We start from the raw sequence: 27,979 nt of genomic DNA, 5'->3' as shown, positions 1-27,979 counted from the left end.
TAGGACCACATAGAAAAGCCATCATTGGCCTCTAGGTCAGGCAAGAGATGGGAGGTGTTGAGAGCAGCAAACCCTGCAAGATGCTGGAGGCCATTCACAAGCGAGTGCCTGCGTGGAAATTAACGTGGGATAAGAACAATGAAATCATTTGATGAGGAAAGTGTTGTGCTATACTGAATACTCATGTCACAAAATGTGCTTCTACATCATGTAACTTACCTGGCCAAATGACTGTACATTTTATTCCTCTGCGAATTTGTTAATTCTGTTCCAAGAGGAAAGAGACTAACATGACTTTTCAAAAACAAAAAACAAAACAAAACAAAAACCCCAACTTAATTAGACCTTTCTTACTTGATGTTCTCATATTCTTGTAAGTTTTAGGAACACTGGCTTTGCTTCAGAGAAACCCATGTTAGAGCGGCATCTTTAGACAGAAATTGTGGCCCATTTGTATATAGGTGCATTTTGCTTCTCCTGAGCTCTTAGCACATTTAGTGCAATAGATTGCAAATGAGGTATTGGATATTATATCCCAGGTATGTGGCAGGAAAGCCTGTAGCATTTGAAATTTTCAAGGAGCAAGTTCCTGTGTTGTGAAGGATGTTTCCCTGTTAGAATTGTGAATGATGGTGCTGAAAACCAGGTTTGGGTTTCACCTGTTCCTTTCAGTTTGGCAGACGGGCAGGCAGACTTGAACTGTAAACACCTGTGAGGTAATTTGTTTTAAAAAACACTTCATAATTTTGCTAGGAAGGCTCCAGGGGTTCAGTTCCAGTTCTCTGAGAAGTGGAGCTGCCCTTACAACTCATTCTCTCTCTCTCTCTCTTGCTCTCGCTCTCACTCTCGCTCTCGCTCTCGCTCGCTCTCTCTCTCGCTCTCTGCTTACCCCAACCCTATCTCAAGTGTTTTCATGGAGGAATCGTGCAGGTGGTTCCAAGCCCACGTGCTACCGGGAGGCCGTTTCCATGGCATTCAATGGAGCAGGCTGTCATGTGGGGCTTGTGGTTTTGGCAGCCAAGATTCTGCCTAAAATTTGTTCCATATTCTTTAAATTTCATCTCATAATTTTCATAGTGACAGACTCAGAAAATATATCTCATTCGTTTTCCTTTTCCTTTTTAGAGTCAGACTTAAGTTCATGCCATTCCTTATTTTTAGAAACCAATGTTATCTTCTCTTCTTTTTACCCCAATATAGAAACATAATAAGTCTGTTGAGACAGCATTTTACTGATTTGTCATTGAAACAGAATTTACCTTCTTCAATCACCTGCAGATTTTAACTAGAGAAATTTGAACTTTTTCATAACCTCTTTATACTTTGTCCAGAAAGAGCATTTCCTCTCCTCTAGACTCTGAGCTGCGTGGAGTTGGCCTTTTGCAGTCACCTTTGCTAGACCTTTACAACGTCTGCTTTCCTGCCGGCGTCCATGTGGAAGCCAAAACTTCTTCCCAAAGAGAGAGACTTGAAGCCTTCTAACCAGACATACAGGACCCTTCTGGCTTCCACATACTTGAAACTTCATCTCTGTATTTTTCACAGTCTTAGCACTCTTCTCTCTTAGAGCTCAGCTACCTCTCATTCTTCCATTTGCCCAGGCTCCCTCTCAGAAATTCTTAATTTTTTGGAGCTTATCAAGACCCTGTTGAGAATATAATGTCTCTGGACCTTCTTCCCAGAAAAATGCTCATTCATGTCTCTACAGGTGCCTCCACCTCTGCTAAGGAAGTAGTTCACACATTATCTTTAAAATATAAAGGATTCCAACAGAAATTTGCCACATGAGGAATATATTCAACCAAACTTAGAAGGTATACTACTCCCTTTACATAAAAAAAAATAAATAAAAAGTAAAAAAAACTAGCCAGAAAAAAAGACAAGGATCCCAGGTGTGTTAGTTTCCTGAGGCTGCCATAACAAATTACCACGAACTTGGTGGTACAAAACAATAGAGATTTATTCCCTCAGAGTTCTGCAGTCCAGAGTCCAAAGTCAAGGTGTGTGCAGTGTCGTGCCACCTCCAGAGCCTCCAGGGGAGATTCTGTTTTCCCTCCTCCAGCTTCTCATGCCTTCAGGGGTTCCTTGACTTACAGCTGCATCACTCTAGTCTCTGCCGTCACGGCCACATTGCCTCTTCCTCCTTCTGTCTGTCAGGTCTTCGCTGTATGACTCTTATAAGGACACTTGTCACTGGATTTGGGGCCCACCTGGATAACCCAGGGTGATCTCTTCATCTCAAGATCCTTAATGACATCTGCAAAGATCTTTGTTCCACATAAGGTCAAGTTTGCAAGTTCTGACAATGAAGACATGGACTTCTGTTTTGAGGGCCAATACTTGTGTATCCAACCCATTGTAATACACCAATACTTGGTGTATTCAACCCAATACACCAAGTAAGGTGTCAGTGAGCTTCTTACGGGTAGCTCTTCTGGTGTATGTGGATCTTAGCTATACATAAACTACTGTCTTCTTCAAATCTGGGAGATAGACCATCCCCCTCCCAGTTTGATTGATTGTCTCACAGATGCTTATAAAAGGTTAAAGAGCATGGACTTGGGATGCAGACAGTGCTAAGGTTTAGACTGGGCCTCACCAATTTCTAGCTGTGTGACCTTGAACAAGTACTCTCTAAGCTTAAGCTCTCTTGTTTAAGAAATGGGAATAATAATAACACCTATCTCACAGTGCACAGGGTAACCAAGCATTAACTGAGATCATGCATGAGCTAGAATGCCTTTGGCAGCAAGTAACTGAATACCTAAGAATGTCTTAAACAGAAAGGACATTGTGCTTGCTTAAGAAGCTTAAGAAATAGGCTATCACAGGATGGAATTGCCAATTCTGTGATGGCATCAGGCCTCAGGCTTGTTCCACCCTTCACCCTGCTATCCTCAATATATCACCATGTTTTCTCTGTGGCCATAAAATGGGGGATAAAGCTCTTGTTAAAGATGCTGTGGTGCCTCTGCATGACAACCTCAGAGTCTTCCTGCATTTTTCACGGGGAAGCTGACTCTGATACCAGGAGTGGTTCCGGGAAGGAGACTCTAAAACGGGCTTTTGGAGCTGGATCACCCACTGGCTCACTGGCAGTGAGCCTTTGTAATGCTGCAACCACGTAATTGTTGAAACTGTCTGCAGAGGTGAATTGGGATAAGATACTGGAGAAAGGAATACACTGGCAGGGGCAAAAGTCTCAAATGCTTGAGAGGTGTGAGGGAAATGGTTATTATAAGCACTTTGGAATTTGGATGGTTGTCACTGGGGACCATTAATACATTAAGAAAGGCAATGAAAAGTAGAGGATGATTAATATAAAGTAGAGCATGAATGCAAGAGGGCCTCCTTGGCAACACATGTAGACAGTATACGTCTAGATAGCAGAAAAAGCCTAGGCTCAGATCCAGGTCTTAATTATAAGAATAGCAGAGCTCCAAGGAAAATTGAATTCTCCACCCTTAATAGCTCTGTCACACTAAGGTCAGGGTCCTGACTGATGCACTTGAAATCTTGCATCCTCAGCTTTCCCTGAATTTTCTGGCCTGCAGTACTGGCCTGTTTCTCCCTGTTAAAAGCTAGCAGTGCCCCTCTTGCTTGAAGACAATGCAGAAGCTTCTGTCTACAAAGAAACACATGCCCCCTTGGGATCTATCCCCACCTCCTGACCACCAGATCTATAAATAGAGTAAGTCAAACTGTACACCAGCCAGAAACATGATGGGCTTGCTAAGGAAGGAAGGAGACCACAGGCCAAAAGAGTGGCAAAGGCCCAGCCAATATATGTAAAAGCTGGAATATTATACATGGGTGCTGGATCAAACTCATCCAATTTTCAAATCAAGAAGCAAGAAGAGAAGCAGTTTCCACTCACATGAATGGACAGTTGTGTACATTTATGGTCTTGCCCCAGGATGACATTAAATTTTCTAGCCTTTGTATATGGGACCAGGACTATCAGGACATTCCACAGGACATCACATTTGTCCATTAAACCCATGAGATCATATTAATTGGACTGGATGACCAAGAAGTGACACTTATACTCTGAAGAATGGTAGATAAGCTGATCAAAGTCCTACTACATTAGTGATATTTCTAGCAGTCTGGTGGACGAGGACAGGGATTGGTGAAATCTGTCCCACCACTTGTTTTTGTAAATAAGGTTTTATTGGAACACAGCCATACTTATTTGCTTATATATTGTCTGTGGTTGTTTTTATGTTATAATGGCAGAGTTAGCAGTTGAAACAAAGACAATTTGGTCCACAAAGTCTAAAATACTTGCTCTTTGACCCTTTGTAGGAAAAGTTTGCTGATCCAGGGTCTAGGGTATTATACGACATCCCCTCCAAAATAAAGAACATATTACTGCATCTCAAGCTTTCTACCACTAAGAAGAAAGCACGGTGCTATGTATTCTCTTTGGTTTTGGAAGACTCATATTCCACACATAGTAATACTGCTCCAGCACATTTACTGGGTGGCAAGGAAGGCTTCCAGCTTTGCATGGGGCCCACCAAAGTAAAAAGCACTACAGTAGGTCCAGACTGGGTACAAATATTCCTTCTGCTTGAACCATGTGAATCAGCAAATACTATGCTATTAGAGAGGTCTCTGATTTGGGAAGATGCTGTGTGGGAATGTGAGTGGACTAAAACACACAAGTATTTATTCTCTCAGTCAGCAATAACAACCAACATAGAACACGTCTGTGACCAAATGTTTGGGAATTTCTCTCCACCAACAAGCAAGCAATCAATTCTGCAGCAGGCACCCTTTAGGTGTCCTCTAATTCAGTTCTGTTCTTACTCTGTCTGCTTAGATACAGCATCAGATCCCGCAGGTGAAGGAGTCAATGCCCAAGACTGCCACCCGTCACCCCACTCCATGCAGCCTTAAGACAGCAATCTCAAGCTCCAGGTTGTTAGACCTATGCTTCTGACTAACTGGCTGTAAATCAGGGATCCCACACTCCCCTCCTTGGGTTAGATTAATTTGCTAGAACAGTTCCTGAAACTCGGGGAAACACCTGCTTACATTCACCAATCTATTATAAAGGATATTACAGAGGATACAATTGAAAAGATGCATATGGTTAGGTATGGGGGAAGGGTCACGGAGCTTCCATGCCTCCCCTGCTGGGTGTGCCATCCTCTAAGAACCTCCATGGGCTCAGCTATTTGAAAGCTTTTTGAAACATGCCCTTTTGAGTTTTTATGAGGCTTCATTACACAGGATTGATTGATTACATCATTGGCCATTGGTAATCAACTTAACCTTCTGTCCCTTTTTCTTTCCCAGTGGTTGAGAGTGGGCTGAAAGTCCCCACCCTCTAATCAAGCCTTGGTCTTTCCAGTGACTAGCCCCTATCCTTAAGCTACCTAGGGACTGCTTTCCATCAGTCAGTTATTAGCATACAAAAAGACATCACTTTAGAGATTCTAAGGATTTGAGGAGTTGTATGCCAGGAAATTGGGTGAAAACCAAATATATGTTTTACAGTCTTACAGGGGCTTATGCCAAGACCCAATGGGAAAATTCCAACATAAACTCCCAGGGTTCTGGAGCTAGGCTATGCTATTTGTAGCGGAGAATCATTCACCATTTGAAAAATAGCTGATGTGTTGCTAACTGGGTTTCAGTAAAAACTTAAGTCTGACCATGGAACATCAACAGACTTTGTGGCCAGAGACACCCATCATGAGCTGGTTTGTATCAAACCCACCAACTATTAAGGTCTGGCAGGCCCAGCAGCAATCCATGGCAAGATGGAAATGACAGCTCCAGGAGCAGGTAGAAGTAGGAATAAAGGGCACAAGAAAGGCACATGAGCCGGTAACCCAGATCCCTATGTTATCCACTGCTGTTTCTTCAGCACCTCTCACACTATGGCCATTAGGGAGAGGGTGGTTCTTATGACAGTGTTGAAAGAAAACCTTCCCAAGGAATACAGTTTTAGGAAATACACCAGTCATCGGCTTTGTGTGTAATGTGTTTCCAGGTAATAACGTATACAAACTTATGGGCAGTGGCAATTGGCTTGGTTGGTTGGTTAGACACTTAGAATGAGAAAGATTAGGAGATTGGTGAGAGGAAAGGAGCTTGTAAATGGGCCTGTGCAGGTGGACATGAAACGTGAAGATTTTTGCTTTGCATCTTAATGTCCACTGAAGAGCATCAGCCATGGACAAGACACTGAACAATCAAGCAGACAATGGCTTTGCCAGTGGATGTCGGTCACCCTTTGTCACTGGCAGTCCCAGCGCTGGCACAAGGAACTCATGAATAGCCATGGTGTCAGGAAAAGCCTGGGATCTGGCTTTCCATGACTAATAATAACTATTGCTAACACATATCCGAACTTCCAGCAGTAGAGACCAATATTGAGTGAGACCTTGATATGGCACCTACTAGGCAGCAAGTTAAATATATTGGACCCCTTTTATTTTAAAAAGGCCAGTGATTAATCTTGACTAAAACGAACACATATTTTGGGTGACTTTGCCTTTCCTGCCAGACCACAGTGTCTTAGTCAGCACCACTAACCAAGGGCTTACAGAATTCCACATACCGTCACTCAGACCTAGGGACAAAGAGACCCTCTTTAAAGTAAAAGAAATGTGACAAGCTGTAACTGATCATATAATCCTGTAACATACTGTACTATCCCAAAGCTGCTGGCCTGGGAGAGTGATGGAATAATCTCTTAAAGGCACAACTGTGATGTCAGCTTGGAGATAATACTCTGTGATGTTGGGCTGCTGTCCTCCAGGATGCAGGTGCATCGCCTAAATACTTAACTCTTATATTGTGTTATGTCCACCATAGGTATAACATGTAGATCTGGTAACCAAGATGTAGAAATAGAAATAGTCCCACTTGCTATCATTCCCAGTGATCTACCATGGAAATCTGTGCTTCCCCTACCCCCTCAACGCTAAGCTCTGATTGTGTAGAGGGCCTATTCCTGGGGGATTCATCTACCAGGGAACACAGTGAGAGTGATTTAAACTTAAAGCTATAAGGGTATGCAATCAGCCAACTTGACAATTCTCAAGATAAAACAGCTGTTCCCAGCTCACTGCACAGAGAGAACCATAATCAACCAAAACTTCAGAACATTTATGAAAGGGAAATGACGTTGTAGAATGTGACAGTGCTGTGAGTTTTAACTGAATGGTGGAGGGGGCCAATGACACATATAACTCAGATCATTGCATTTTTAGAAAATCATGGAAATTGAGTGCTGAAATAAACCTCTAATTGGACATGTTTATTTTAGTGGCAACTGAATCAAGAGAGGTTAAGACTTGTACAAGATATTGCCGATATATCAATGGCAGATCTGGGAACAAAACCCAGGTCTTCTGACCCCAAGTCCAGGATTCCTGCATCTGCCACTATGGATGCATAGCTGCACAGTTTTCCTTTTTAACTATGTACAGATTAGGCCAATGTTAACTTACTTTGCATTCTGTATACATACCACATAGAAGGCTGATGAATAACCTACAGACATTCTGGTGGAAAAAAGTCACCTTAGCATTAAAAATTCATAATAGAAATTTGCCCAAATAGATAATTTAGCAAACTGGTGTCAACCTAATTGGCTGAAGTTATGAATGCAGCTGCACTCAGTCGTTTTTCAGTTTTATTTAAAATTTTTTTTCTGTTTATGACCCACATATACCTTCATTAAAATCACAATAGTATCATAGGCCTCTGTTTCCTTAGCCTCAGAAAACTATTTTGAATGTCATTGAACACTCATTTTGGATTGGGGACAGGATCCATTAAGAATTCCCCAATGCTTCAAACCAACTTCTTAAGTATTTGGGGACCAATAAAAACTTATATGCATTTTGCTTAGCACATTACCCCTAACTCAGCATAACAATTTTTCAAGGAGCTTAAATAATGCAACTTTTGTTTTGTTTTGTTTTGTTTTTTGTTGTTTTTTGTTGTTGTTGTTGTTTTCTTATGTGCCCTTTTGAAAACAAAGCATCTGGTACCACCCAATATCCATTTTCATCCACCTTTAAAAATAATTTTGTTTTTAGCAGTATTAGGATGCATCCAATGAGCAGTATTTAGGCTCAGCATACAATAATTCTGTGACAGTACTGAGCTTGAAGTGGAATGAGATCATAGTAACAAAACCTTATTTTTAGTGTACTTTTAATGTAATACAAACAACTGTATAGTGTACTCTCATTCAATCCTCCATCAAATTATGAGACTGGTCCTATAGAAGAACGGCCAGCCTCTCCAAAGTATCCACCCTCCTGTCCTTGTTTATCTGGATACTTGGCTTCCTGAAATCAAGACTCCAGTTCCAGCCTCCCCTGCAGCGAGGTATCACCAAATGACTAAGTTCTTGTTAAAGGGATATCAGGGAAAGTGCCATGTGCAGTTTCTCATATGAAGTGTCCTTCTTTACCTCTTTCTCTTGGCTAGAATGCAATCGTGATAACTGAAGCCCCAGCAGCCACCTCGGACTACATGGAAAACTATGTGTCGAGGATGGTGGAGCCACACAAGAGGGCTGAGACCAAAACGTTACGGAACAGCTCTGCCATCCCTGAACTGCTTACCTTCAAACTCATATGCATAAAAGAGAATTTCTGTCTTAAGTCACTGTTATTTTTTTCAACTGAAACTAATCCTGAATGATGCACTTGAACTACATTGTTCTAATTGAGATGTGCAGTAAATATGAAATGCACGTTGGATTTCAGAGGCAAATGAAAAGATTTTATAAAATATCAATAATATTTATACTGATTATATGTTAAAATGATAATATTTAAGCCAATATATATTGGCTTAAAATCATATTATTTTAATCATTTTTTTCCGGGTCACCTTTTCAAATGTGACTACTAGAAAATTTTAATTCATGTAAGTGGCTCACATTCTGTTTCTTTTTTTCTTTTTTTTTGAGACGGAGTTTCGCTCTTGTTACCCAGGCTGGAGTGCAATGGCGCGATCTCGGCTCACCGCAACCTCCTCCTCCTGGGTTCAGGCAATTCTCCTGCCTCAGCCTCCTGAGTAGCTGGGATTACAACCACACGCCACCATGCCCAGCTAATTTTTTTTTTTGTATTGTTAGTAGATACGGGGTTTCACCATGTTGACCAAGATGGTCTCGATCTCTTGACCTCGTGATCCACCCGCCTTGGCCTCCCAAAGTGCTGGGATTACAGGCTTGAGCCACCGCGCCCGGCCTGCTCACATTCTGTTTCTATTGAGCATTGCTAGGCTGATGCTGCTCTACTCTGTTCCTGCATCTGAACTAGAGAATAGATGAGGTTCCTGAGGCTCAGAGGAGCTGTACGACTTACCCAAGTTCCCATGTCCTGTACATGCCAGGACCGGATTCAAGCTCAGGTCTATCTGGTGCAACTTCAGTGACTTCACAACTACCTACTGTGTACCTCAACTGGTGTCGGGTTCCATATAGCAGACAGAATACTATCCCAAACACTAATTATTATAGGCAGAAACTGCTGGTGGCTTGCAGTTTTACTGACTTCCGCTCAAAATGTGTTTACAAGCTGATGAATTCTATAGTATCATTCTCAAACGCATATTCCCCAGCACATAAAAATAGAGTGTAATCCATTGAAAAGGGCTATGAAATACAATTTGCTGAATGCTTCTGCTGCCTTTGATGCAGAAAGAAGACATTTAATTTGGAAAACTTTGCCATAGGTATCCAGTGAGAGCGCTGGAGGCCCTCATGGCAAAACTTTCCTTGGCTGCTTTACCTCACTTTGCTGAACGCTTAATTAAGGCCTCTAACCTGTGTGACCAAAGATGCCCCATGGGTGGTGCCTAGGTAAGAGCATAAACTATTTTGCAGGATATTTTCCTTTATTGGCTGAACCAGGCATCCTCTGCAAGTAACGAGTATGTTCAGTATTATTTACACTTCTACTCACCATTTCCCACGTCTTTAAAAAAGGTGGCAGGTTGGCTCGTATACTTGTTCTGAGGAAAAGGGACACAGTTTCTATTTGAAAAGGCCTGGCATCTCCAGCTTTCTTGCTTTCTCCCTAAAGACAGTTGTAGACAGGAACACCCTAACTTAACTGAGGTGAACGGACGTCAGCTTGCTTTAGCCACCAGATCCTCCATTATTCTGCTTCAGTGCTGGCTAGACACAACTTTTCCTTGGGGTTCTCCAAGGGATTCTAAGACATAAGACAGCCACACTCACCAAATGAACTTGGATGCAATCATTTTAATCTTCTTCTTGCTCTATAGTATTGCCACAATTGGCCAGAAATGGTACCCAGACTCTTTAATTGCCTATGAAGGTACAGCATGAAGCTAACAAGCTGTTCATTAATGCATCCATTGCCTGCTCTCTCATTCCTATGGCTTCTGTTCTTGGTTTAGCAGCAGAATTAACAAGTTTTCTCCTAAGAGGCATATCTGTCCTGCAGCAATCAGCACTTTGAACATTTAACTTTATCTTCCAAATCATTCCAGAAAACACTTAATGGCTGTGGGCTGAGACCTGACCCCTGCAGATCCCATTTACAAGGACTGTCAAAGACAGATGAATCACCACCAGTTAAGTCTTTTCTGCATTTGGCTTCCAAATATGGAAGTGGCTGGGCAACTGTGGGTCATTAGACTTTTGCAAATTAAATTCCCCCAAAGATATTTTCACTAATGCAACCGAAGGACAGTGTGTGCCCCTGACTGCAGATGCTAATCTCGGAGGGACAAAAAGCTGTATTCACATGGGGTATTTGCTAAGGACAGAATGAAAAGCCTGCTACCACCTGGCCTCTTTTTCTTCATATTCATCATGCCCACTAGGTATAAAAAATGATGCTCAAATTTGCTGCACATTCCAATACATTATGTTAGCTTGTTTTCTTTTCAATTGAATATATTTGCAATTTTTAATTCCTGAATGAACTCACTCTAAGGAGGCTTACTGTTTTTCTGTATTTTCTTTTAGATTGGGTTGGGTATGTGTTTGGGGCCATGTCTAAAACTGATGTCTCAATTGCCTTCAGGGGCCTGTTAATGTAAAAATGTGAAGTTGCTGGTTTTAAGACATTAGGGAATGGAGGAGTAACATTGGAGTTTTCGGCCTCACTAGAAGTGTGTAAATGTAGTTTTAAAAACACACACATACTGCACTGGCCAAAGGAAAACATGTTGTTTTACAGTCCACTGAAAAGTGGCCAGTTTGTGACCTCATCTTTAAATCAATTCACTCAATCTTCTTTATGGTGTCTGAATTAGAGGTTCAAATGTGGGGGCAGCGGGGAATGGCACTTATTTTCTTAAATTGCTTCTGATTCTGATATCTTGTCTGCTTCTCCAGTTGAGATTAGTCACATTCAACATTAGCCAATTTTCATATAAATCTTCACCGTTAAATATATTGCCAACAGGGCACGCTCACATCCATGAGGTGCTTCCCCACACAGCACACGTATCCGCTACTCATTGCAGATCCAGATCACATTAACAGAAATCCAGTATGATCTGAAAAGGAATCAGATGTCTCTGGTTTTTACAGCTGTCTGGAGACAAAGGCTGCCTACCTGCTGAATTTCAAGTACTTCCAGCTTCTCTTTTTGGCCTATTTTGATCACATTGGTTTTCCCCTAAATAGAGGGAGATGAAGTCACTTTGAGCTAGTGCCAAGGCGAGCAGGCCTGCCTGTCCTAGGCCTTTATGCTGAGTGTAGGGAAGGCAGACTATCTTTAAATTGCTAATTTTGCCTGAATGCTCTCATCAGAGGCTGAGGAATGATTTTATACTTTCTGTTTGCTCTTCAGTTCCCCTCCCCGCCAAGTATCAGAGAGCAGTCCAAATCTGTGGTTTAGTTGACTTAGTTGAACCCAAGTTCAAATCTCGAGAAAAATACAGCCAAAGACAAACTTCTGGTGTCGTTTGCTATAAGTGTTTACAGTGGTAACAGCAAGTTGTCTCTTAATATCCCTTTTCCTTTATCTACAGAATAATGGGACCTTGAATTTTAGTTGGGCTCATGGTTTCCAATAAAAAGATGAAGTATTTCAAGTAATGTGATTGACTTCCAGTCCACAAGATATGAGAGGAAATACTATGTACTATTTCTTGGAAGTATCCTTAAAGCAAGATCTGTTCCTTTCTCCTTTTCTTCTCTCCACTGGTTGGAATTCAAGTGACGATGGCAAAAAAAAAACAGCAGCTGTTTGGGCTATGAGAAGATTCTGGGAATGTATGTCATGCATCATGGATGAAAGCAGTAGAAGGAAACTGTCTGACCATTGTGTAGGGCACCACCTCTGGTTCCCCTATCTGGACATTTACATGAGAGGGAAGTTGGTGTCTACCTTGTTTATTAATAAACTTTCTTTGGTTGCTTTACTCACTTTGCTGAAAGCTTAAGGCCTCTAACCCCTGTGACCAAAGATGCCCAAAGGTGCGGGTGGGAGAGACAGTTTCCGTCGCTCACAGCCAAACCTGTTCCGAACAACTATGGAAGGTATTCCGTGGGTGCACAGAAGCAGGGCTCGGAAATACCTCACACTAACCCTTTAGGGTAGAGAGGGGTCAAACATCATCATGATTATACTGCAGGAAACTCCTTCACAGAGGTTTTAATCAGGATTCTCATTCCATCTTCCTTCTTCTTGATCCAGGAATCCCTTCTTTTCTATCCAGGTCTCAGCTGCAGCGCTCACCTTTTGTCTCCATCACTCCTCACAACACTTAACTATATTTTGCCTTTTACTTGTGTTTTTGGTCTTAGGTAGACTGTGGGAACTTAGAGATTTTAAAAAATGTCTCTTTTGTAACCACTTTTCCCACTTTACAGTGAAAACAAAGCATTACTGAAATTTCAGATACTCTGTATGCTCTATAATTGAATTAATTTGGAATGCATTTTTAAACCCCACCTACTATCTATACCACTTCCTATGTTTTTTTCACTGTCATCTTCAGACTTTCTGTTCTTTCAAGAAATTATCTCCAGAGGGGACTGAATTATGATATTTTCTAAAATAGAAACTCTTAACTTGAGGAGGAGGAAGAGGGAAATTATGAGTCCACCAACTCTTCCCAAGTTTTGTATGTGGAAATGTGAGCTTTTGTCTGGAGAGGAAGTCAGTAGCTTTTATTAGAATTAAAAACATGACCCCCACTGGCCTATAGCAAACAAAAAAGAAATCTTTGGCTAAAATAATACCTAAAATTGGGGATGAAAGAAGAAATGAGATTTACTTGAATGAGTTACTTTATAAAGAAATTAAATCCACATATAGATTTATATAATTTCTACTTCTAAAGTTTTTCCCCTCCCAAACGCTTAATTTTCTCTCCCTAGTTTCCAGAAATCCTTAATCCTTAATCCCAACTGAAGAAGCAGCCAAACAGAAAAGATCAAAGATACACTGGCGACAAACTGAAGCAATGCTTTATTGCAACCACAAAGCACCAATTCAACGAGGCGTTGACACACAGAGATTGAACAAATGTCTCTTTGAACAGAGATGTAGCAAGCCCACTTTTTCCAAGTTCTTAAAAACAAGTACTTAAACCAGGAACTGAACAAAGCATAGGACAATTTAAAAATTACACCATCATAAAGGAATATATATAAAAATATTCTGTGCTAGTAACAAGGCTTTTTGACCTATAACTCTCAGCAAATTGCTTCAGAAACAAATTATTATAAATAAAACCATGAAGTTAAAAAAATGCTTTCTTCAAAAACAAAGAACTAATTTAAAAGAAAATCTATGCAGAAAATACCATTACCCCATTTGAAAGCTAGCTGGATATGGATGGATACCCTCAGTACACAATGGAGCTTCTCTTTTCAGAGCTACGAGTCTGCTCCTGAAGGGGCCATGATGCATGTTCATTTCAAACATGGCAGCGTATCCCAATAAAACCTTAATAAGGTCAAGTGGAGAACCCTCTATAAAAAAGGGTGTCGGCAATTCCATCCAAGTAACACAAGCTCTAATTGCAGAGGAATTCAAGGGGGACAGCAATCCCTTTCTTCTATCTCCCCCTCCCCAAATGTTCTTGTTTTTACTCTTCGTAAGTCTGTAACCAAAAGATAGTCATTCAATTAAATTCTTTTTTAAAGGATTTTGGGAAAGCAATCTGTAAAGAGATGACGAAAATCCTTATGTTGAAAGCCTTTCTGGGGAGGAGTGTCTAATCTTGTCAAAGATCATTCTATTTAACACATTCCATGAGGAAAACCACCCTGTGCACATCTCGTCCTTGCTCCTCCTGGCTGATGTCAGGTCAGCTGATGAATTGCCTAGTCTATCCAATAGGATAACGTTTCATTTGATTGAAATTCTTTACATATACACATGTATGTATTCTGTTTACAAAGTTTCATCACATGAAACTAAATTATGTCATTATGTATTTTTTGAGGTCTAAGACCCCAATTTGACTGTACTATGAAGAGTTGTTCTTTAAATGCTTTGTCTGCAGAGGTTTTACATGATATTCGTAGATTTTCAGAGCAGGCCCCAATTTTAACTGAAGTCCTGTCAACACATCATTTCTTGTCATCAATAGCAGGGATTTTCCATCAATTTCCTATAATAGAAGCAGAGGGTAAAGCCAACATGTGAGTCCAAAAGCTCAAGGTTAATGAAGAGAAAAGGAAGTTCAGAAGTAAAAGTCATACCAATTGTGCCAAAACTAAAAACATTATGTTTGTAGTAGTGCCAAAATGGAAAAAATGCAACCTTCTATTTTTACCTTACATCTTTCAGCTTCATTTTGGCATTCAACACAATCCATAGCTGATCTTGCTTTCAAGCTCCTATCACAAACATCACATCTCAAAAAACAGATAGCAAGCTTACAGCATGTATCCTTAAGGATCAAAGATGTTGTTTCTGAAAGGAATAATGACACTTTCCATTTTTAAAATCATTAAAGTTTATGCAGAATTTTCTGTGAAGTTAATTTCTAAAACAACTCTAAATTAGAATGGGCAGAGATGATCATCTCTAATTCACAGGCAAGCCAATGATCAAGCAAGAAGTTCACTTGCCTAAGATCGTGAAGTTAGGAAAGGGGTGAATAGAATTTGAACTCTCATATACCTGCAGCCAAAGCCAATGTTATTTTCATAATTCCCCTCTGCTTCTCTTGATACTTAAATATATGTATTTTAGATGGTCCTATGGGGACTAGAGTCAGGTTTCCTGGAGTCTAGACAATTGCAACAATGGGGATTAGAAAAATGACTCACACTTTGGGAGACTTTCCTGCCCTTTAAAGGCGGAACCATCCACCTCAACTCAAAATCAACCTCTCCAAGATGAGTTCCCCTACCACACTCCCTCTCAATGGATCCTCAAACTTCCAAATAAGGTAGTGAGGGGTAGGGCCCTGCCAGCTGAAAATCCCTTCCCTGTTCTGCTCAGAGTCCATTCCCTGCACCCTTAGGCACACAGAGTCAGGTACACTGCACTCCAGGTATTCTGGAGAAACTGCAAAGCTTTGGGGTGAAATAAAAACAGGCTTCTCACAAAAGGATGAGGATCCCATACATACAAAGTGGTTTGACACTTTTGGAAAGGAAGCACTTAGAAAAATGCTGAATACCACATTATTTTTGTTATTTTTTGCTGTGGGAACCTTACGTCTCTCAAGAACATGAACTGGTTCTTAGGTGACTTGGGTTCAAGAGATAAACCAGCTGTGTATAGTCGGTGAGTTGTGACATTTCTGTTCATGGTTTTACCCACATACTTCCGCACCTACCACTTCCACTGACCGACAGACGTGGGGACACCATGTGTAGCTGCAACTACATAAAACGAGACTCCCTCCCACATTATCCCAGGGTGGCTCCTCCAACTCTCATGTGCCTTGCTTGCCAGGCTGGGAAGAAAATGTGCTTTGAATGCCTAAGAGTGTGGGAGAAATAGCAGCAGGCTAGGCGGCTGAAGAAACACCCACTTTGTGACCTTAGGCAAGTCCCTTCTCTTCTGTTTCTTCCTTGGTAAGATTTCTGACAAGATTCTATGAGAAATTGCTCTTGCAAACGCTCCCTGAGCTATGAGTTATACAATCACTTGTCATCATCCCTTCCATCATTCTCGACAGGACCAGGTCCTCATTTTACTTGTCAGCCACCTAACATGAACCAGAGCAGAACAAGGAATTACTTCTACCTGGTCTATGGTGGTTTTGAGTCTGGGAAATCTTTCTTCTGTCAGCTACTGGAACACAAAATATCTCACATTAGTTTGTGAGAGACTGTAACACATAAAAAAGCAGTTGATTGACAGGACAAGAAGAGAAAATTTCCTTAAGGACACAGGAATTGACCCAACAATCCTAAAGTACTTTTCTTCCTATTTAGGCAACTAGTAATCCTAGAGATTGCCGATTAGTGAAACCTGCAGGTCTGAGAGTTGGCGTAGGAGCCTCTGGCCCCTGGAAAGCACAGTAGCTGTGCTGAAGACACTGTGAGGTCACAGAGACTAATTTAGGGGTGACCTTAAAACTGACGCTGTGTCTTGCACATGGGCTCAGAATGTTTTACTGAACGGCAAAGCCCTTCCTGCCCTCCATCTTGCCTCAGCTGTTGTGTGCTCACACTTCACTTACTACATGTTTAAATAGGCATCAGGAAGAGATGACACCTGCTTTCATTTCTATACACCAAGAAAACTTCCTCAACTAACTCAAAGTGAATTACACACACACAAAAAAAATCTTTGCTGGCAAAAAGTCCTTTGACAACTCAGCATTTCTGTCAAAAGCCAAGCATGCCTGTGAAAAATGCTGAAATTTGAATTTTACTTAAGAGAAAATGGAAAAATCATGTTTCTGCTCCAATCTGATTTTCCCTTTGTTCAGTAGACACACTGCAGTTCACCTCGGACGAGGGCTGGTAAAAGAAAGCTCCATCTGGAAATCCTTGTTTTAGAAATGTTGTAATAAATATAGTTAATTCATACATACAACCAAACATTCCCCTTAAATCCTGACTAGAGCAGCTCAAAGGAATGAGAGTGGAATAGAGCATAACAGAAATGAGGCTTATGGTCAGGCAAACTGCCGTCTGAATCCTGTCTCCACAAACTACTATGTGGCCCTGGGTGGCAGACTTAACTGCCCTGCACCTCAGTTTCCCCACCTGTAGGATGGAAATAAACCCGTGAAGGACTTTAGAGATTAGAAATGATGGATGCAAAGCACCGTGCACGGTGCCTGTCATGTAGGAGGTTCACAGTGACTACTACGTGGAAATGGATAGGCTTTGAAAGAAATAGGATGTGTTCTGATTCCAAATCCACCTTCTGCTTCCTTTCTACAAGTGTGCTGTTTGCCAGGAAGATGTAGGCATATTCCTGTTTAGGCTCAGACAACGTACTGAGATTAAAAAGTTCAAAGACTACATAAAACAATCGTTTCATAAAAATTGCACACATAGGCAAGTTCCTTGATTAAGAAAACTAATAATTTGTTACATAACTTCCATGGGATGCAAGTGAAATCCAAATTCTGCCAACGGCATGCTGTACTACAATGAGCTTGGGACTGGAAACTGGAGCGGTTCTAATGCAGACCCTATCCGGAACTTTCCATAAGGAATAACTCTTCTGGAACCCAGTCTGTGTATTAATATAAATGAATGAGTTGGAGTGCGACCAACTCCACCTAAATAAAACAAAACAAACGCAAGATTTTGCATGTACATTATGATGCAATCCAAAACAAAAGATATTTCACATCTTGGGAATTGTGTTAGCTGATAATCATTTGTTAGTGTCAGTAAAACTTTTACACTGGTTGTGTCTTCATGTAAAAGTAACCTTCAGGTCCCTGTTGGGCAATAAAAAAATGTTTACATCTTTACTAAGTTCCAGCAAGTACTCATGCATGAAAGTAAAGTCTAGAGATGATAGTTTAAATTTCCAATGAGGGCAAGGGGCTAGATTTAAAAATAAATGAGTAGGATTCATAGATATTATAGCTCACTAGCTAAGCATGTGCTTTAGACTAAGACACTACTTTATTGCTTATTAGTGGGGCCTGGGGCACATTACTGAATTTTTCTAAGCCTTATTTTCTTATCTATATGATGGGGGAAAGTGACTACTGTATTTCACTGCTGAAAGTATTATTGAGGTAACTTTTGTGAAAATTCCTGACATGCACTGACCACTCAATAAATGCTAGCTATTTAAAAAAGCATATAAAAGTTGGGCATGGTGGTCTATGCCTGTAGTCCCAGCTACTTGAGAGGCTGAGGTGGAAGGATTGCTTGAGTCCAGCAATTCAAGGCCAGCCTGGGCACACAACATAGTGAGACCCTGTCTCTACAAAATTAAAATTAAAAAAAAAAACATTAAAAAATTGAAAAGCATATAAAGATCTTAACCCATGTACTTTTCACTCATTCTCTCTGCCAGCATTAATCTATACATAGGTAACTCTGAATTGAACCTATTTGTGATATGGTCCGTGGGAAATGTATAGAAAGAAAGAATGGGTGGGAACAAGAGAAAAGAGCCTAGGAAGAGACAAAGAGTACCCATCAAGAAAGGCAACAAGGCAATTGCAAGGTAGGGCAAAAGCAAAAACAGTTAAGAGAAGTCAGTGGGATTTATGACTCTGCACTGACTGGGAAGGCCGTATTTGTGGAGGTGGTCTCTACTGTCTCAGATGGTACGTAAGGGAAAGGAGGCTTAATTTAAAATCAGAAGACTGGGGAAGGATGCTCTGCCCTGCTACTTACTAGGTTCATATGTCAACATCTGTCACATTATTCCCCTCCTCCGTGAAATGAGAGGTTTGAACTAAGCTGAACTCTGTCCATCCCGGTTCAACATATTCTCAAATCCAATTCAGTCTTCCATAAGCATCAAAACACTCTGTTAAAGAATACAGTGGCAACTTCTTACCAGTGATGTGGAGGAATCTCATGAAACAGTCTTTCTCTTTCAACTTCATTCCTTCCCCTCACATTTTCTAGCACTTTCTTTGTAACAACTCTCTTGCCATTTACTGACTGGCTACAAGTGGCGATCAGTCTGAAGTTTCTCATTCCACTGCTTATTAAGGGTACAAATGTCTCAAAGGTAGAGGTACTCGCTCTGGAGCCCAGAGACACAAAAGTGGAAAATCCTGTATCCAATATGGGAGTCACATCAAAGATGGAGTGGACTCTCCTGGCTTAACCCACATGGCCAGTGGAAAAATCATCTCCTGAGAAGAGGTCTTCATCTTCAAGGACATTCTGAAAGACACGGTGTGGCCTCTCAAAGCATAGTTCCTCCTCCAAATGTTTTTTGTCTCTGCCATCTCCTCTGTCTTCCCTTTTGGTTCGGTTCCTTCTGGGTGTGTCACACTCATTTCATTTCCTGACATCAGACAAGACCTCATGGGCCTCTGCTACTTGTTTGAATTTCTTCTCAGATGCCTCCTTGTTCTCTGGGTTCCTGCCTGCGTGTACCTGTAGATCCAGCTGGCGATAAACTTTCTTATCAGAGGAGGAAGCATTTTGAGGCATACCTAGTACTTGTAGTAATTCACCATGTTTCTTTAAACAGCCTTTCCCCACCAAGACAGGGTTAATTTTCTGAAGATTTTCTATATGAGGTTGGAAAAGAAGATGGTGAACTATTCAAGTTTACACCAAGGCCTTTTGAATACTATCACATGGCTCTTGGGATGAAGTATCTTCTGGAGAGACATTCCTCTTTGGTGTATGGATCCTTCTCACACTCTCACCCCTGCCCCACCCGCTGTCAGCAGCTCCTTGTGGGTGGAGTGACTATGAGCTCAACATTCTCAGCCAATGGCTCTCAGCTGATGGCTGTGCTTGCCTTGCCTTCCTTTTGGTGGGAAATTTAAAGTGGATAATATATACTTTGGGGAGGCTTCACTTTATTGAAAAATCAACACTGAGCAGTTTATTCAGAGAGAAACTATTTGTGTGGCTCAAAAGTCTCTATTTCATTTACCGAAGTAACAGTCACAGCGAAACGGCTTTTGCACTGAAATCAGACACAAAATCCATTTTGGTTCACTGTAAGGGCTAATGCTTTCGGTGACTTCATGAGTATTTCCTAGTGTTATTTTATATTTGCTGCTGGCACAAAGTGAGTGATAAAGGGTCTGTATTACAAAACAAAATCTTTTTTTTTTTTTTTTTTTTTTTTTTGAGACGGAGTTTCGCTCTTGTTACCCAGGCTGGAGTGCAATGGCGCGATCTCGGCTCACCGCAACCTCCGCCTCCTGGGCTCAGGCAATTCTCCTGCCTCAGCCTCCTGAGTAGCTGGGATTACAGGCACGCGCCACCACGCCCAGCTACTTTTTTGTATTTTTAGTAGAGACGGGGTTTCACCATGTTGACCAGGAAGGTCTCGATCTCTTGACCTTATGATCCACCCGCCTCGGCCTCCCAAAGTGCTGGGATTACAGGCTTGAGCCACCGCGCCCGGCCACAAAACAAAATCTTAAGCACATTTCTAATGAAGGAAAATAAGTAAAACTCATTTCATCAAATGAGAAAACTGGGTCATAAGAGATTAAACTAGGCAGATTTTTTTAAATTATAGATTAAAAGCCCAGCATGCATTAGCTCTGTGTGTGTGTGTGTGTGTGTGTGTGTGTGTCGCCCAGGCTGGAGTGCAGTGGCGCCATCTCGGCTCACTGCAACCTCCGCCTCCTGGGTTCAAGTGATTCTCCTGCCTCAGCCTCCCAAGTAGCTGAGACTACAGGCATGTGCCACCCTGGCTAATTTTTTGTATTTTTAGTAGAGACGGGGTTTCACCATGTTAGCCAAGATGCTCTGGATCTCTTGAGCTGGTGATCCACCCACCTCGGCTTCCCAAAGTGCTGGGATTACAGGTGTGAGCCACCGCATCCAGACAGCTATTTTTTTTTCTTTTTTCTTTTCTTTTCTTTTTTTTTTTTTTTTGAGACAGAGTCTTATTCTGTCACTAGGTCTGGCGTGCAAAGGTGCAGTCTTGGCTCACTGAACCTCCACCTCCCAGGTTCAAGTGATTCTCCTGCCTTAGCCTCCCAGTAGCTGGGATTACAGGCATGCGTCACCACACCCAGCTAATTTTTTGTATTTTTAGTAGAGATTGGGTTTCACTATGTTGGCCAGGCTGGTCTCCAATGCCTCACCTTGTGATCCACCCACCTCAGCCTCCCAGAGTGCCATGATTACAGGTGTAAGGCACCGCACCCAGCCAGCTATTTTTCCTAATGCTCTCCTTCTCCCCACCCTACCCGCAACAGGCCCCAGTGTGTGTTGTTCCCCTCCTTGTGTCCATGTGTTCTCATTGTTCAGCTCCCACTTAGAAGTGAGAACATGCAGTGTTTGGTTTCCTGTTCCTGTGTTAATTTGCTGAGGATAATGGCTTCCAGCTCCATCCATGTCCTGCAGACGACATGGTCTCCTTCCTTTTTATGGTGGCACAGTATTCCATGGTGTATATGTACCACATTTTCCTTATCCAGGCTATCATCATTGATGGGCATTTGGGTTAATTCCACGTCTTTGCTATTGTGAATAGTGCTGCAATGAACAAACATGTGCATGTATCTTTGTAATGGAATGATTTATATTCCTTTGGGTATATATCCAGTAATGGGATTGGTGGGTCAAATGGTATTTCTGATTCTAGATCTCTGAGGAATTTCCACACTGTCTTCCACAATGGTTGAACTAATTTACATTCACACCAACAGTGTAAAGGCATTCCCCTTTCCCCACAACCTTGCCAGCATCTGTTGTTTCTTGACCTTTTAATAAATGCCATTCTGACTGGTGTAAGACGGTATTTCATTGCGGTTTTGATTTGCATTTCTCGAATAATCTGTGATGTTAAGCTTTTTTTCATGTTTGCTGCTGCACTAATGTCTTCTTTTGAGAAGTGTGTTTTCATGTCCTTTGCCTACTTTTTAATGGGGTTGTTTATTTCTTATAAATTTGTTTAAGTTCCTTGTAGATTTTTGATATTAGACCTTTGTCAGATGGGCAGATAGCAAAAATTTTTTCCCATTCTGTAGGTTACCTGTTTGCTCTGATGATAGTTTCTTTTACTGTGCAGAAGCTCTTTAGTATAGTTAAATCCCACTTGTCAATTTTTGCTCTTGTTGCAATTGTTTTTGATGTTTTTGTCATGAAATATTTGCCTGTGCCTTTGTCCTGAATGGTACTGTCTAGATTTTCTTCTAGGGTTTTTGTAGTTTTGGGTTTTACATTTAAGTCTTTAATCCATCTTGAGTTAATTTTTGTATAAGGTATAAGGAAAGGGTCCAGTTTCAATTTTCTGCATATGCTTAGCCAGTCCTCCGAGCACCATTTATTAAATAGAGAATCCTTTCTCCATTGCTTGTTTTTGTCAAGTTTGTCAAAGGTCAGATGGTTGTAGATGTGTGGCCTTATTTCTGAGTTCTCCATTCTGTTCCATTGGTCTGGGCATCTGTTTTTATACCAGTACCACGTTGTTTTGATTACAGTAGCCTTGTAGTATAGTTTGAAATCAGGTAGTATGATGCCTCCAGTTTTGTTCTGTTTTGCTTAGAATTGTCTTGGCTCTCTGAGCAATTTTTTTTGATTCTATATGAATTTTAGAACAGTTTCTTCTAATTCACTGAAGGATATTTTAATGTTAGCCTTTTCAAAATTTATCTCTGGACTTCAGAACTAAACTGAGCAGCAGCATCAAAACAGCAAATGCTTTTAAAAAAGGAAGCTGCTGGTTGCTCTTTTTTGCAGGACACACAACTACAGATTTCCCAGGCTTCTTTAAAACATAGTGTGGCCATGTGACTCAGCTCTGGCCAATGAGATGTGAAGAGATGATGCATACCTCTTTCAGGTCGTAAGACTACGTGCGCAGGCTTCTCCTTGCTCTTTTTCCTTATGCTAACTTATGTCAATGCCTAGATGATCTTGAAAGCTATTCAACTGATAACAGTGCCTCCTTTGCCTGGGTCTTTGAATTACAGTAAAGCAGAAAATCCCTACCAGCTACCTTGGACTATTTGTATGAGCAAGAAATAAACTTCTACTATAATTAAGCCATTATACACTACTTGTCATATCTGTTAGTCTGTTTTAATACACCAACCATTTCTACAGTTTCCCCTTCACTTTTACCACCTATTCATATCACATCATCAACTAAAAGAGTCCCTTCTCTGCAACATTGAAAGCCCAATATCCTGTTCTGTCTCTCACTCCTCACTCTCATTCAACCCACTTTTTCATGTCAACTTCACTTTTTCCAGGGTTATCAGTCCCTTTCCGACTCCTTTTTGGTATCAAGTCTGAACTTAGTGATTGACCAGGGAGCCATTCTTTTATTAGTCCTCTAAAATAGCCCTCTTAGCTTTTTGCTGTATCTATCCCACACATCCCTCATCCAGGATGAGTCCAGCAATTCAGCTTCTCTCACTCCTCTATCTAGTGGAGCTGGGGAAAAAAAACCAAGAAACCATGACGACAAAACACTACACATTTGCAGTGTACCAATCTCAGCTGGCCAGTAGAATACCTCAACAGTTCTTTTGTTATCCTTGGTCATCTCCCTCTTCCATTCCCCTTGGTGGCCATTCTTGACCTTCACTGCTCTCCTCCAGTTCTTTATTAAATCTCTACAAATCCCCATCTACCACAAGCAGAGGAAGTTGACTCTTGTTTAGCAAAGGAAAGAGAGGTTTTCAGGAACTCCTTTAATGTCCATGAAGATAAAGTGTATTAGTCAGGGTTCCCCAGAGAAACAGAACCAATGAGATGACCAAGCTGCATGCTGGGAAAACAGGAAAGCTAGTGGTGTAATTCAGTTCAAGTCCGAAGGACTGAGAACGGGGGGGTGAGGTGGCACTGATGATGTAAGCCCAGTCAGAGTCTGAAGGCCTGAGAACCAGAAGCTCTGATTTCCAAGAGCAGGAGATGATGGATGTCTCAGGTCAAACAGAGGGATTCACCCTTTCCCCACATTTTTGTTCTATTAGGGCTATGATGGGATTAGCTGATGCTCATCCACATCAGTTAGGGCCATCTTCTTTATCCAGCCTATTGATTCAAATACTATTCTTCTTCACAAACACCCTCACAGACACACCCCTAAATAATGCTTTACCAGCCATCTGGGCATCTCTTAGCCCAGTCAAGATGACACCTTAAATTAACCATCACATAGGACAATCTTATTTATGCTGTACACAGCTTCACCTATGTCCCCAACTTAGAAGAATGCTGTCTTGCCCAGTGCTAATTCCTTAATATTTTTAAAAATAAAATATTTGAATATTTTATTGACCAAATTCAATCATCATGTTTATTATGGCTGGCATTACATTTTAAAAACTTTATTGGGATAAAATTAATATAACATGAAATATGCCATTTTACCCATTTTAAGTATACAGTAGCATTGATTACATTTATAGTCTTATGCAATTATTGCTGCTATTTTAAAAACACTTCCACCACCCCAAAAAGAAATTCTCCATCCATTACTTAGTAACTCCCCCTTCCCTCTAGCTTCTGGTAACCTCTACTCTTCATTGTATCTCTACGAATTTGCCTATTTTAGATATTTCATGTACATGGAATTATGTAATATTTGTCTGGCGTATTTCATTTACATGTTTTCAAGGTTTATTTATGTTGTAGCACATATCAGAACTTCATTCCTTTTTATGGTTGAATAATATTCCATTATATGTATACAGCACATTTTAAAAATCAGTTCATTTGGTCATGAACACTTAGGATGTTTCCACCTTTGGTTATTGTAAACAATGCTATAATGACCACTGCACAAGTACAAGTATCTCTTCAATTCCCTCTTTTCATTTTTTGGGGGTGGAATTGCTGGATCAAATAGTAATGCTATGCTTAAATTTTTAAGAGTCTCCCAAATTATTTTCCACAACAGATGCACCATTTTATAGTTCTACCAGCAATTTACAAAGGTTCCAATTTCTCCACACCTTTGCTCTTCCATAATCTCTTGATCTCATCGCTTTATGTGTCCTATATATTCACTGCAAAGTATAAGTATCTGTTTAATTCCCTCTTTTCAATTCTTTTGGGTGGAATTGCTAGGTCACAGAGTAATGCTATGCTTAACTTTCTGAGAATATGCCAAATTATTTTCCACAACAGATGCACCATTTTATAGTTCCACCAGCAATGTACAAATGTTCCAATTTCTCCACATCCTTTTTCCTCCATATTCTTTTGATCTCGTCCCTTTCTATATCCTCAGGGAGTTTGCTTCATTTAACTTTCCTCAATTTATTCCAATTTTAATCTGTCCAATTCTTTTGGCTACTTTCCTGGATTTGAGTAAGTCTGGATGTCTTCTCTCTTAGAAAAGAGCCCTCATGCCTACATGACACTCTAGCTGCTGCTTCTCCCCTACTGGCCTGCCTCCCACTCACTTCTCAACTTGGAGAAAAAGTTCCTCCCTAGCTAATGTGTGTGCACCCTGACAGGCTGCTGTGGCTGCTGGTATGCATGAGCAACCAAAGATCCTGCTGCCACTGCCCCAGTGTAACTCTTTTGCCAGCACCCCTCATCAGAGTGTTGTGGCCAGCAGACAGGAAATACTTTGATCCCTCCAGTAAAGCAGGTTGCTAATCACAAGGGGCCAGAGAACAAAGCTGGTAGCCTGGTACCAGCCTCGCCGAGTTACAGCATGCAGCCCAGAAGTGCCAAGCTGAGCCTTGTCCTCCTAAAATCTTGCAGAAATAAAGCCAGACACCTTATACCACAATCAAACCCCCAAGGGCATTAAGGAAGAGAAAGGCAAAAAAATCACACCCAAAGGACAGCAACTTCAAAGACCGAAGAAATATGAGCCCACAAGAAAAAAACAGAAACAAAAAAACTAATGCAATTACTCTGGCAACTCAAAAGCCAGAGTGTCTTCTTATCTCCAGATGACTGCACTAGTTCCCCAATAATAACTAAAATGGCTGAAATGACAGACATAGAATTCAGCATATAGATAGGAACAAAGATCATTGAGATTCTGGAGGAAGTTAAAACAGAATCTAAGGAATTTAAGGTTTATAATAAAATGATATGGTAACTGAAAGATGAAATGGCCATTTTAAGAAAGAATCAAACTGATCTGGCAGAGTTGAAAAACTTACTTCAAGAATCTCATATTATAATCTCAGCAGAAGAGATCAAGCTGAGGAAAGATTCTCAGTGCTTGAAGAATGGCTGATAGGGTTTGATTGTGTTCCCACCCAAATCTCATCTTGAATTCCCATGTGTTGTAGGAAGGGCCCAGTGGGAGGTAATTGAGTCATGGGGGCAGGTCTTTCCCATGCTGTTCTTGTGATAGTGAGTAAGTCTCAGGAGATCTAATGGTTTTAAAAAGAGGAGATTCCCTGCACAAGCTCTCTCTATTTTTGCCTGCTACCATCCACATAAGATGTGACTTGCTCCTCCTTACCTTCTGCCATGATTGTAAGGCCTCCTCAGCCATGTGGACCTGTAAGTTCAATTAAACCTCTTTCTTTTGTAAATTGCCCAATCTTGGATATGTTTTTATCAGCAGTGTGAAAATGGACTAATACAGTAAATTGGTACCAGTAGAGTGCGGCGCTGCTGAAAAGATATGCGAAAATGTAGAAGCGACTTTGGAACTGGGTAACAGGCAGAGGGTGGAACAATTTGGAGGGCTCAGAAGAAGACAGGAAAATGTGGGAAATTTTGGAATTTCCTAGAGACTTGTTGAATGACTTTGACAAAAATGTTGATAGTGATATGAACAATAAGGTCCAGGCTGAAGTGGTCTCAGATGGAGATGAGGAACTTGTTGGGAACTGGAGGAAAGGTGACTCTTGTTATGATTTAGCAAAGAGATTTCAAACTGTACTACATGGCTACAATAACCAAAATAGCATGGTACACATAGATCAATGTAACAGAATAGAAAACATGGGAATAAAGCTGTGCATCTATAACCATCTAATCTTCGACAAAGTGACAAAAACAAGCAATGGGGAAAGGACTCCCCATTCAATAAATGGTGCTGGGATAGCCATATGCAGAAGATTGAAACTGGACCCCTTACACTATATATAAAAATCAGCTCAAGATGGTTTAGAGACTTAAATGTAAAACTTGAAAGTATAAAAACCCTGGAAGATAAACTAGGAAATACCATTCAGACATAGGCCTTGGTGAAGATTTTATGATGAACATGCTAAAAACCAATTGCAACAAAAACAAAAATTGACAAATAGGACCTAATTAAACGAAAGAGTTTCTGCACAGCAAAAAAACTATCAACAGGGCACACAGACAGTCTACAAAATGGAAGAAAATATTTGCAAACTATGTATTCAACAAAGGTTTAATATCCAGAATATATAAGAAACTTAAACAAATTAACAAGCAAAAAAACAAACAACCCCGTTAAATATTATGAAAAGGACATGAACAGACACTTCTCAGAAGACACTTCTTAAAGACATACATATGGCTAATAGGCATATGAAAAAATGCTCAATAACATTAACCATTAGAGAAATACAAATCAAAACAACCTTGAGATACCATCTTGCACAAGTCAGAATGGCTACTATTTTAAAAAAAAATAGATGCTGTAGATGCTGAGAAAAGTGAATTCCCACCACAGTAGCGGTGGGAATGTAAATTAGTTCAGCCATTGTGGAGAGCAGTTTGGTGATTTCTCAAAGAACTTAAAACAGAACTACAGCCGGACGCAGTGGCTCAAGCCTGTAATCCCAGCACTTTGGGAGGCCGAGGCGGGTGGATCACGAGGTCGAGAGATCGAGACCATCCTGGTCAACATGGTGAAACCCCGTCTCTACTAAAAATACAAAAAACTAGCTGGGCGTGGTGGCACGTGCCTGTAATCCCAGCTACTTCGGTGGCTGAGGCAGGAGAATTGCTTGAGCCCAGGAGGCGGAGGTTGCCGTGAGCCGAGATCGCGCCATTGTA

The 27,979-nt window shown here is 41.0% G+C and overlaps 2 protein-coding genes across 5 annotated transcripts in view; one reads left to right on the top strand and one right to left on the bottom strand.

Moving 5' to 3' along the window:
- The window catches only part of LOC101040936 (uricase), a 47,743-nt gene extending 34,398 nt beyond the window's left edge, over positions 1-13,345 (top strand). Inside the window, exon 8 of the mRNA XM_039473483.2 lies at positions 4-13,345. Coding sequence (XP_039329417.2) covers positions 4-123 — 120 coding nt within the window. The 3' untranslated portion in view covers positions 124-13,345. The remainder of the gene's footprint in view (positions 1-3) is intronic.
- Positions 13,326-27,979, bottom strand: part of SAMD13 (sterile alpha motif domain containing 13) — a 50,794-nt gene continuing 36,140 nt past the window's right edge. For 2 of the 4 annotated variants that reach the window (XM_003921367.3, XM_010347035.3), the window contains exon 4: positions 13,326-14,592. In XM_003921367.3, the coding sequence (XP_003921416.1) occupies positions 14,449-14,592 (144 nt within the window). In that variant the 3' untranslated portion in view covers positions 13,326-14,448. The remainder of the gene's footprint in view (positions 14,593-27,979) is intronic. The other 2 variants (XM_074381092.1, XM_074381093.1) reach the window with 1 other exon arrangement.

Source organism: Saimiri boliviensis, chromosome 11, assembly GCF_048565385.1.
Source record: "Saimiri boliviensis isolate mSaiBol1 chromosome 11, mSaiBol1.pri, whole genome shotgun sequence".
Taxonomy (NCBI): domain Eukaryota; kingdom Metazoa; phylum Chordata; class Mammalia; order Primates; family Cebidae; genus Saimiri; species Saimiri boliviensis.
The sequence above is the reverse complement of the archived record's forward strand: the minus strand, read 5'-3'. Positions and strand labels throughout refer to the sequence as shown.